Below are 12620 nucleotides of genomic sequence, written 5' to 3' on the forward strand. Positions count from 1 at the left end.
CATTGTTTCATACGAATAATGCGCCCTCTTTCAAGCTCACTGATTTGACGGTACGTTCGCGCATACGTCTGCGAGTAATCCTGCACGTTTGCTCAAGTCTCACTTATCCATTTTCTTCGGTTTATAACGACAACGAGAGCCGCAGGCACATTTAGGTAGTGTTGCACCGACATATCGATTTTGACTTTGAACGCGTGGGCTGACATGGTTCAAATGTTAATAATTTCTGCAGAACATACTAACGTACATGTCATGTGAATATGAATGTCTTGTCTCCAGTCGTTCAAGGTGTATGTATTTTAGTGAATACAACTGGAATATCTGTGGTGACTTCAAAGCTCTGGCCGTACTTCTTGGCCTGTAGCTCGGCTACACAAAATATTGCTGTTTTCTGTGCAAATAGGTTTAATCGAGAACTTTATTAAGAATGTGAACCAAGACAAAGAAGCATTCAGCTTAAAAATCTGAATAAATTTACACGAATTACTGGAAGTAAAATCAGGAAGGGAATATTTATTCGACCCCAAACTCCCATGATCCTGAATCTGATGCACTGTTACAAGATAAAGAGAAGACAGCATGGAATTCTTTCCCAGACTTGGTCAGAAATTTCTTGGGAAACTTCCTGGCACAGAATATAAGGACGTAGTGAAGCACCTTATATCATCGTAAAAAGCAGTGGGCAGCCATATGTCTCTGAAAATACTTATGTTACACCCCACTTAGACTTCTTCCCAGAAAATTGATGAGCCGTCAGCGATGAACAAGCGGAACATTTTCACCAATTCATACCGACAAAGAGAAAACGATATCAGGGCGTTTGAGCAAGTCTAAACTGTCTCATTATTGCTCGACGATCTCTGGAGATGTTCCAAATCCACAATACAAGGGAAAGGTAAAAAGCAGCCGTTTTTAACATCCAAGTAAGTTATGTTCTTATCACTTCGACTGTGTGCACTCCTGTTTATTTCTCATTAAGACTAGATAACACTGACCCTTTATCTCCTTAAACGCGTACCATTTTCTTGTCATTTTCGCATTTAGCATCATCGATTTTATAAGAAAATTCAATTTACATTTCTGGAACATGAAAAATGGCAAATATTGTTGTTCAGTGTTGTTGGTGACCTGCAGAACGTGCCTGAAAATGGGACTGAAACATGCTCAAATTGACATCATGCATTTAAGACATATTAAAAAACAAAATTGTGGAGGTGAGTGTATTTGAGACGAAGAATCGAATAGTAAAATGGCTGCATGATCCTAATGAAAATGCACTATCTAGCTGTGGCGTAATGTATCAATGGCCACCTGCGTTGTTGTGTGGTCAGCGGGCTACAGTGCCACACGAGGGACCCAGAATTCGCTTGCCGGTACTGTCAGGGACTTTTTCCTCTGTTGGAGGGCAGCTACAGGTTGCACTCAGCAGTGTGATGACAACTCAGGGGCTACTCAACCGAATAGTAGCATTTAGAAGGTGCAGATACCCGGCAACTTCGGGAGAGTGGTGTACCGACTGCATGCCCAGCAAACCACGTTCGATGACGCCACTGGCAGAGGATGATACGACGGTCGGTCGAACCTGAGGGGCTTCTCTAGCGCCATAATGGGGAACTTCATCTTTTACAATGTATCAATATTGTAAATTCCGTTCGTGTCAGGAAAAATAATTGTGCTCCAACGTGACGTTTTAGGAGTTCGACATTTTATCAGAGATTGTTCACAGAATTTATGGAGAACCAGGATGTAGAAACCTCATCGCTGACCAGTTAGACCTAACAAATTACCTGGTAGCAACCACAGAAACAACTGTGTACTGTACGTGACAATCTTAAGACACACATATCATCTAAAACAAAGAGGATTTTATTTGTAATTCAGAATGCTGGTTTGTCACAGAACAATTGACTTAGTCCAATTTGAAGTTAAAATCTTCTATATTCTGAGATCGCGTCATAGACTCTGGTTAGCTGAACCGGGGAAACAGAACATCCCCAAGAAGATACCAGCAGAAGGACCGAAGCGTAGATTGTGTAAGTGAAGAAGACTGTGACCCGACCTACCAAACTACAAGCTTTTTCTTTCGCTAATATCGGTCAAAATAGCCTGCAAATTTATAAAAAGAGAGGATTTCACTTGAATGGTCCTGTTGCTGCTCAGAGGCCTCGTCGATTGGCAAACGACTTCGGTTTTGGTCTGCGAAGGAGTGAGTGAAGGTTTTACGGACTGGTTAAATATTGTACATTCACTTCTATGTTCCATAGAAAACCTTACCGTGTGTGTGGGGGGAGTACTTCGTGTATCATTGCGGTCTCCCTCTTTATTTCACCAGTCCTGAATCATCCGTGGGAAGAGCGACCGATGATAAGTTTTAGCACGAATTTCTCTGAATATCTGTCACAAACGCTTTGGAAACTGTTTATCAGAGGAAGTAATCTCTCACTTGTCTCTTTGCACCAACAAATATTTCATTTTGATGAAATTTTGGGTTTCTGTTAATCCAAATCGTGATTGGACTATTTTCAGCTATACACTACACCTCTTTTAGCGTAATTTCTCAGACATTTCGACACTAAACTTCTCCGTGATATACATTTATCTTTAGCATCCGTCTATGTAGTTGAATGTGATTCTCCGCCTTCACGCTTTCATGCTTACTAAGCGATCTCGTAAGTAAACGTGTTGAAACTTCCTGGCACATTAAAACTGTGTGCCAGACCGAGACTCGAACTCGGGACCTTTGCCTTTCGCGGGCCAGTGCTCTATCATCAGAGCTACCCAAGCACGACTCACGCCCCGTCCTCTCAGCTTTACTTTTGCCAGTACCTCGTCTCCTACTTTCCAAACTTTACAGAAGCTCTCCTTCGAACGTTGTAGAACGAGAACTCCTGAAGGAAAGGATACTGCGGAGACATGGCGCCGGCACGGTAGCTCAGCGTGTTCGGTCAGAGTGTTAGCTGCTCTCTGTAATAAAAAAAAAAACTGAGTTAATCGATCAACAACGAACTGAAACGGATGTTCAAAAATGGCTTTGAGCACTATAGGACTTAACTTCTGAGGTCATCAGTCCCCTAGAATTTAAAACTACTTAAACGTAACTAACCTAAAGACGTCACACACATCCATGCCCGAGGTAGGATTCGAACCTGCGACCGAAGCGGTCGCGCGGTTCCAGACTGTAGCGCCTAGAACCGCTAGGCCACACTGGCAGGCTACACGGATGTCTTACAACGTCCGCCCGAGCAGATGCAACGAACAAAAGCCAAAGGCAAAGGTCCCGACACTCCGCTGCAGAGTGAAAATCTCATTTCGGAAGTTAACATCTTGATTTTCCTTGGATATTCCTTACTCTTAGGAGGGGATTCCTCTCTTGTGTCAGTTCCTTTCTGAGTGTTGTACTTACAACCATATTCTCTACCTCCTCTATTAATCCTACGTATCACGAGTCCAGTTTGACGAAAAAACCTCGAAAATCAATAGAACGAGAGTTTCGTAAGACACCGCTGTCTACTGGCAGTGAAGAAATGTTTACATGACGTCTTTATAGTCAGTGAACATTCTTAAGGATGTGTACCACTTCCTCCAAGTTTCATTCGGATCGCAAATACGAAAACACTTGGTTACGAAAACATTCTAGACAGATACGAGCTTCCAATTACATGAAATGCGGCATACATGTACCTTCGAGAAAGAACCAGATGCACCGAAGAGAGGAGGACGCTGTGGAATCCGTATGCGACGTTCACGAGGGTTTCACGGCGGCGCTCGTGCCTGCCACATACGCCAGTGCGGCAGTAACCCACAGTAACGCATTGGGAGAGAGTAATGGCGTTGTTGGCGGCGAAGATCTGGGTGTTTCTTTTCTCAGGGCTTACGGGAATTGTGTCTGGAGTCAATCTGACGAGTGCAGACGATTGTAATGGGTGTATGTGCGCACGATGGCGAAAAGGGAAAGTGTGAAACCCAACACCGGGACATTACCTACTTTTCTCATAAAGCGCCAAGGGACTTTAGCTACACCTCGTTTTGTGAGGTCATTCTACATAAAGGAGTTGAGCAAAAACACGGAAACACGGCGAGAAGTGCCCGCCTGAACATAAATGCAGATACTGGCCAAGCCTGCAGGTTGCACTGCTGTATCTGATGAGGAGAGTCACCTGTGCGACGTCCTCAGTACGATGCAAGTATCCGTCGTGGTCAGAACAGTGTCCTGTGTAGACGTGAGTGCGAACTGTGGCTGTTCGCATGTTGGGTGCTTCCGTAACCACGGCAGCTGAAGCGTTTGCAGTTTCAAGAGGCACTGTATCGAAGATCTGTACCACATACAAGGAAGGCGGGAAAACATCAACCGCTAAATCACAACGCGGAAGAGAGTCTGCGTTGACTGATAGTGACGCAAGATTGTTTGAAGAGGGTTGTGACGACTTGTAAGTGGACGGACGGTGTCAAAGTCACTCCAGAACTAGCGAGCTCTGTCAGCACCGAAACAATTCGAAGGGTAATCCATAAGCAGCGAATTACACAGCGGGCTGGAAGTTCATAACCACGCACGTCAGTGATTCAAATACACTTAGGAAGCAGACGTGGTGCCGAAGGCAGAAAACGTGGATGATGCAGCAATGAAACACTGTCATTCGGTCGAAATCTTGTTTCACGCTGTTCCCAGATTTTGCTATACTTTATGTCGCAGGAGTGAAATGGCAGGGATTAGGCGATGATTTGGGAAGCCATATCGTGGTAATCCATGGGAACCAAGGCTCCTCAGCATGGCCGCATTGCTTCCGAGGATTTTGTCGTCATTTTGGCCATTAAGGTCCATTCCACAATATTGTGTTTGCGTTGCAATGTTCATATTGTTTCACAAGACGACAGGGCCATTTTCACACAGCTCGCATCGTCCAGGATGGTTTAGTGAAAGTGTGTATGAAGCGTCGCACTTTTGCTGGTCACCAATAATATGCCATCTTCGTGACCTCCTTTGGAGAGAAGGGTACATGATCCATAATCACATCAATCATCCTAACCTCAACATGCCACTATTTGCTGCGAATACATAGAAAGAAAGCACCTTTATCATATAGCTACAATAGCATAGCAGGTCAGAAACTGGAAGCAGTTATTCCATAAATTATCTGGGAGTAGGCATTAGGAGTGATTTCAAATGGAATGACCATATAAAAATAATCGTCGGTAAAGCAGATGCCAGACTGAGATTCATTGGAAGGATCCTAAGGAAATGCAATCCGAAAACAAAGGAAGTACGTTGCACTACACTTGTTCGCCCACTGCTTGAATACTGTTTACCGGTGTGGGATCCGTACCAGATAGGGTTGATTGAAGAGATTGAGAAGATCCAACGGAGAGCAGCGCGCTTCGTTACAGGATCATTTAGTAATCGCGAAAGCGTCTCTGAGATGATAGATGAAATCCAGTGGAAGACTCTGCAAGGGAGACGCTCAGTAGCTCTGTAAGGGCTTTTGTTGAAGTTTCGAGAACATACCTCCACCGAGGAGTCAAGCAGTACATCGCTCTCTCCTACGTATATCTCGCGAAGAGACCATGAGGATAAAATGAGAGAGATTAGAGCCCACACAGAGGCATACCGACAATCTTTATTTTCACGAACAATACGAGATTGGAATAGAAGGGAAAACCGATAGAGGTACTCAAGGTACCCTCCTCCACACACCGTCAGATGGCTTGCGGAGTATGGATGTATATGTAGGAGTAGATGTATTTTCCAGAACGGATAGTACAAGATTTTCTTCAAAACCATATACAACCCGGAACGAGTGGAAGTTGTCTTCAATTCCAACGGGTTTCTTAGATAACGTAATTTGTTGTTTCCACATTTTTATCCACCCCCTGTAACTCTGTACGCACACTCACATAAATACACACAGCTCCAGGGTAACGATGCGAAGGTTTAACCTGGGGCCCAGGCACAAAGTCTCTTGATCATCAACTACAGGCCACTTCTCCTCCATTCGCCACCCAGGTACTGGTGATGAGAATTCCTGTCATCATCAGAATTCGAACCAGACGACCTACAGTGAATGATATCTTCTACGCTAATATAAACGATGTTCTAAACTACAAGTATCCTTGCGCTCACGTATGATAATATGGCAGCAGCTCTTTCGCATACTTGGTAGAACAGATCAATAATGTATATTACGTAACGACTTCTAGTAGGATGGGTGAAATGCTACTTATCTATTCCGGAGGGTATGCGCTGCAGCGCAGAAATTGCTGTGCATAACGAAATCCGATACCGGGTCCCCGCGATTTGCGTATATTGGACTCCACAATGGGGCTACGGGGGCGGGGGAGAGGGTTTAGCATACGAATAAGAGCAGGGCTGCCACTGCTGACCCACGTGCTGTACTGGTCCGCCACTCTCATATTACAAACAGACTGCGTGACGTGATGGGGTAGATCATTTGTTTATTGATGTTGATGATAGAATTTGTTATTGCGTAGTATCCACCCTTGCTCCAAATGACAGAACTCATTAGTACTCATAATTCAGAAACTTCTCAGGCATCTAGAACTCGTACAGAAAGCTTCTTTCAGACGCCGTTTCCATAAATCATAAAGCCTTATTTACAATGGCCTTCCCAAAGGATTCTTCAGAAGCGCTGTCGCCCTTTGTGAAACTATATTTTGAAATTTCATTGAAGTACTACGATAACCATCAAGCATAACTCTTTCCATTTTTGTAATACATGGGCTGGTGTCACTATTTTTTCTGAAGTTTTTCTTGTGCTTGGTGTTGAAAATTGCGACCCAGTCTAGTAGGTACCACACTTTTGACGATCCGGAAAAAGACTTTCGTTGAGTTGAGATTGTGACGAATAACAGTGGTACTAAACAGTGTGAGATTTATTTAAAGATGCCATTGTTGTTAGCTTTTCTGATAGTATGATTAGTATGTATTTTATTCTACTGTTTTGTGCACTGAATCACATTTTTGTACCACCCTACGTCTCATGCGAACAAGGTTTCATTCATTTATGGATTTCTCAATGGTTAAATAATTAATAAAATACTAAACTAAAATGCTCAATGAAATTTCTGCTACGTATGTTGTTATATCTGAATAGTAATTTGATCAATGCTACTTACTTCTACGGGAGTCACCATTAGTTGAATAACGAGGATTGTAATGGATGTCCGTGATGTGCCAGAAGTAACCTGCAACAAAAAATTCGTGAACTAAAGCAATGTGTATACGAAGCATGTGTAAGTTTAATTTACTTACAGGAATCATTTCCCTTTGCCGTACATTGAACATTGCTTGGTTTACAATGAGCTTTATGTACCATATTTTATGACTATTACCACAAGGTATACATATGTCGTAACGTTCCCGAAACAGCAAAACTACCATTTAACTGTTTTTTACTGTCTGATGATTCGTGGTTGATTTTCTCATAAAGCAGAAAGAGCTAGCAAGTCAGACGGAGGAAAACTGTTACCAGGTGCAAAACGCAATGTCAGATATATATATTTTTAAATACACATGAATGTGAATAATGTGGTGTCCGCAGACCAGTTTAGTTCAGTTATTGATACATCAATCACAGATTATACCTGACATAACTGCCGATATTACTTTATTTATTAAATTTATTTATATTATTTTAAAAATTTAATTGCGAAAGCACTTTGGACGTTGAGTCTCTGAAAATTTGTATTTAGCTTTTCGGTTAGAAATGAGAAAATACGTGTTCCAATTTTTCCCGTAATTCAACCCCTGAGAAGGAGAAATAAAATATAGAAATACTTTAGTGACATTAAAACATTTCTAAAGTCATAGGTGCTCCGATTGAAAAGTGTGTAATACATGCATGTAATCTTTTCCAACTACAGTTTAATTTGTACATTGAGAATCCAATGACGGAAATAAAAGAAAGGTTCAACAATAGGATTAAAAAAGGTGAACGGATATCGATGAGAAGATTCGCTAATGACATTGCTATCCGTAGTGGAAGTGAAGAATAATTACAGAACATGTTGAATGAAATGAACAGTCTAATTAGCACAGAATATGGTTTGAGAGTAAATCGATAGAAGATGAGAGGTATCAGTAATGTGAACAGCGAGAAACTTAAGAATCGGAATTAGTGATCACGAAGCAGAACAACTTAAAGAATTCTGGTACCTAGGCATCGAAATAACCCATGATAGAACGAGCAAGGGGGGCATGAAAAGCAAACCTGCACTGTCAAAACGGACATTCCCGTCCTAGAGAAATCTACTAGTTCGAAACACAGGCCTTAATTTGAGGCAGAAGTTTCTGAGAACGTTTGGAGCGCAGCAATGTATGGTAGTGAAACACTGACTGCGGGAGAAACGCAACAGAAGACAATAGAAGCATTTGAGATCTCGTGTGGCAGAAGATTGTTGAGAATTAGGTCCTCTTATATGGTAAGAAATGAGGAAGGTCGCCGCAGAATCGGCGAGTAAAGCAATATATGCAAAAACTGACAAGAAGAGGGTGCAGGATGATAGGACATCTGTTAGGACATCAGGGAGTAACTTACATGGTTCTTGAGGGAGCGGTAGAGTGTAAAAACTGTAGACGAACAGTGAGGTATAGTGGGTAAAAGCTACAGAGGAAGACGGACATTGGAATAAACGAAGCAAATATTTGAGGAAGTTGGTTGCCAGTGGTACTCTGAGATGAAAAGATTGAAGATTGAAGACTTAAACCAAGGACCACTCGTTCCGCAGCTGCTCACGCTAACCACGGGACCACGGCGCTCCTGTGCTGAGAGCGTCCTTGATTTTACCTATGTTTCCCATGGACTACTCAGTTTTTATATTTTGCTTATTTTTTCATAGTTCCACACAACTTCTTCCTGTTTTCTCGATTGATCTGTGTTCAGTTTTTCAAGGCCTATCCACTGTGCCAACTTATAACTAAATCTGAAGGGGGTGCGATGGGGAGTTTCCCTTGTAAGTACGTATTACGTCAACTGAAGGAAGCTGAAAGCCTTCAACATGTTCTTCGTAAACAAATGTATTTCTTACAATAAGTTCTCAAATGAAGTGAACTTCATAATAATGAATGACGTAATTCCACTCCGCTAATAGTGACATTTGGATGTGTCTGAGAAAGTAGAGGACGTTTTGCTAATCTACTTGAGGACTACATTCATAATTTTTTAAAATTTTGTTCAATAAAAGGTTTACCGCTCCATGTAGCACACAAAAACACTAGTGCTCTGCCAATCTCTTTCGTTTTATAGGCAATGTGACTAGCTGCCGACTGTGTTTTGTTTCTGTGTTGCCAGTGGCAAATGTTTTGAATGAGAAAAATTCACCTAACTATATTTTTCATCGTTCATCAATTATCGTTACCACCACCATCATCCAAGTTTTCTGTTTTCAAACATAAACATAAACTTCAGTTATGAATGTTCTCCTGCCAGCCTTCTACGATTCTGATACGTCTCATGCGAAATGAACTTTTTAAAATAAAATTATTGTTGTAACTCAATCGGTACGTGGATGGTCATTCGCCATTCTTTTGATCTCTTCCTGAAAATCGGAAATTTCATCACTCGCTGTCTCCAGGACTTACATTCGGTGTTCACCCATACTGCCCAGCACTCATTTCTCCCGTGCTTTCAATACAGTTATTGTTATATTTTCTTACGGAAAACTGGAGATACGAACAGTAATCCTTTACAACTTCCAAGAACACGAAAATTAACATGATGCCTTGTACCACATCATTTTCTCAAGGGTTACAAACTTACCTAAATTTTAATGGTACATAAATTACATACTCGGCCCAACGGTGAATACTGTCGTAATTTTTATAAGCCTATCTCCATTCGTGAAATGCTGCCTCCAGAGCTAAATTGTGTGCGACAACCGTGAACAATACAATACCATATGATACCATACGAGTGCAGGTTGTGAGCACGTGTTTGGCGACATATATAAGTGTGGCGACCGCTCGCGATAGCTGGAAAATCCGCGTTCGTCTCCCGGGCCAGTACAAATTTTCAGTGTCTTCATTCCACTGTACAGCAGATGGTTGCCTGTATTTGCAACTGTGAATACAGTTCCCGTATACTGTGAGTGATGGTTCACATGCAGTGTGTCTTGAGTTGTGATTATAATATTCCTTTTCTAAAAAGGGAGGTTTATCCGAAGTGCTGCGCTGTAAGACTCTTGAAAACGAAATTTATTACACATATCTATTCCTAATATTCCTCACCTATGCATCTACGCGTTCTGAAAGACACAGAAAATTTACCCACTTTCCAAAAAAGTGGTCCTTGTGACAGAATTTAAGAGATGAATCGGACTAATTACGTGACACATTAAGAGTAGACTTGAACAGCAATACAATAACTTATGCTGACGCTAGAAACAGTCGATTTAATATGCGAGTTTTATTGATGGTCTTCGGAAAATTTCTGTGCCAGGAAAATATATCTTGAAAATGATTTTCATGGCCTGGTGAAACCGCTTAAATTTATTGGAAAACTCTGAGAATTTGATTTTTACATTCTCACGTACAGTTATTTTAGTTTTTTTAAAGTTTAAAGCGTGCCTGGGAGATTGCGAAACACTACAACTGTGCTGCTTCCCGAAGAATTCGACGGACGAGAGGCCCACAGGTGAGGTAACACATTTCCCGAAAAGCTCTTCCAGAAGATGTCTAGTCTTGTTAGCTGTGTCCGCAGCTTGTAGACACCATGAGTAGTTGTTTCAGTCTTCCTGCCAATGAAATCGTTGATCATTCAACAACAATGTTCACCGATCACGGTTTCTTCAAAAGATGAAGGTCCAGTAATCCACCGTCTCGATATTGCTACACACATCCCCATTTTATGATCATGCCATAGCGTTTCAAGCATGGGATGAGGATTCTCCATTGACCATAATAGTAGATGTAAGCCATTTTCAGTAATGGATTGGCTTTTCACAATTCACGTCTTTGAATTCCTTCACTGCTGCCACTTTATACGGGAACCGTTTCCCATACGTGTGGGTTCCTTTTCTTGTGCCAGCTTCCCCAGTGATTTAGCCGGGATCTGCTGAACAGTCAGAAATACACACCAATTTATTTTCGTTTAGTTTAGGTGGTCTTCCAGTTCGTTGGGCAGCTACCACTGAGTCTGTCTCTCGAAATTCCTCAATAAGTTGACCCAAAGGCACTATGATGAGGTACAGCAAACAGTGGTAATTTTTCAAAAAATTTCTCCTGCACTAAATCTGCACCTTTATCGCCCTGTGGAAACACATGTGCAACAAGAGAAATACGTTCCTTAGTTGAAATCGGCATAATTTAGAAACAAATGAAACATCTAAACATCACAAATCATATTCAATGGCTTTCATCAACTGAAACAAACAGTTAAATGTCTCGCAACAGTAGACGATGAGAAAACAATCGCATATCTAAGAAAAATCAGTACCGTCAAGTTTTATTTTTGCCAGCTTTGTTTTGAATCACCTGCGTAATATATACACATAGTCCTTAATCCAGTGCACAGCGACTTCCGGAAATACTGAAGTATTAACCATTATCATTAATAAAACGCATATATGAAAGGAAATACAGAGTTATTACTATCAACAGTTAGATGTTTCAAATCGTGTAAGAGAAAGGAATAACATTGTGTGACGACATATTTACCCACTTCAGTACAGCAGTCATAGTCTCGAGCAGCATTATTTATTTTGACCAAGCAGATGTTTTATATCGTGTGAGTGACAGGAACACTATCGTTCCCCAACACATCTCAGACAGCATTCACAATCTTGTGCAGCATTATTTATTTTTGACCTTTTAGCCTTACAACTGGCTACATGTTGCCTTACATCTTTCCCTGTCTCCTACTAATATTTTTCGACAGTTTTAAAACCTTAAAAAATATTTCCTCAAATTCAAATGGCTTTGAGCACTATGGGACTTAACTTCTGAGGTCATCAGTCCCCTAGAATCTAGAACTACTTAAACCTAACTGACCTAAGGAGATCACAAACGTCCATGCCCTAGGCAGGATTCGAACCTGCGACCGTAGTGGTCGCGCGGTTCCAGACTGTAGCGCCTAGAATCGCTCGGCCACCCCGGCCGGCAATATTTCCTCATTATAATGTTGTAGTACTCCAGAGGAAATGTTGCGACTAACGTCTTCGCTTGGTCTTGATTGTAGTCTGTGAATGATAATTTCTCATTACATAGTAGTTATTAGTTTGAAAAACATGACATTTGACGTGTATTTTCGGGAAATCCTATTCAGTAGTTGTGGTGTCAGGCAAATAGTTCCAAAACTCCTGCTGTCTTTCACCTATTCAGAAATAAATGTACTGTGACCGTCACATACTGTGACCGTCACATGAAATATTGTTTTATGGGCCAAATAAACTTTTCCCTATGATGTTATTTACTTCAGCACTTTCATTTTCCATATAGCTTCGAGCAAGTGTTTCATTATTCGTTGAATTTCTTTCTCCTATTCAACCTAAGCAATTCATCAACTACCGAGTGTTGTACATCGTTGAGTAAACTTGTAGCGAGGATTCTGTCGAGACGAAATTGTTAAATTGTCACATTTGTATTTTATCAAAACAGGAACATTGTAAAAATA

General features: G+C 41.3%; 1 protein-coding gene across 1 annotated transcript in view; it reads right to left on the reverse strand.

Annotated features, from left to right (window-relative positions):
- LOC126179316 (acid sphingomyelinase-like phosphodiesterase 3a) overlaps positions 1-12620 on the reverse strand; it is a 1154906-nt gene that overhangs the window by 133858 nt on the left and 1008428 nt on the right. Inside the window, exon 4 of the mRNA XM_049924599.1 lies at positions 7129-7197. Within this exon, the coding sequence (XP_049780556.1) occupies positions 7129-7197 (69 nt within the window). The remainder of the gene's footprint in view (positions 1-7128; positions 7198-12620) is intronic.

The sequence above is a fragment of the Schistocerca cancellata genome, chromosome 1 (genome assembly GCF_023864275.1).
Source record: "Schistocerca cancellata isolate TAMUIC-IGC-003103 chromosome 1, iqSchCanc2.1, whole genome shotgun sequence".
In the NCBI taxonomy this organism is placed as follows: domain Eukaryota; kingdom Metazoa; phylum Arthropoda; class Insecta; order Orthoptera; family Acrididae; genus Schistocerca; species Schistocerca cancellata.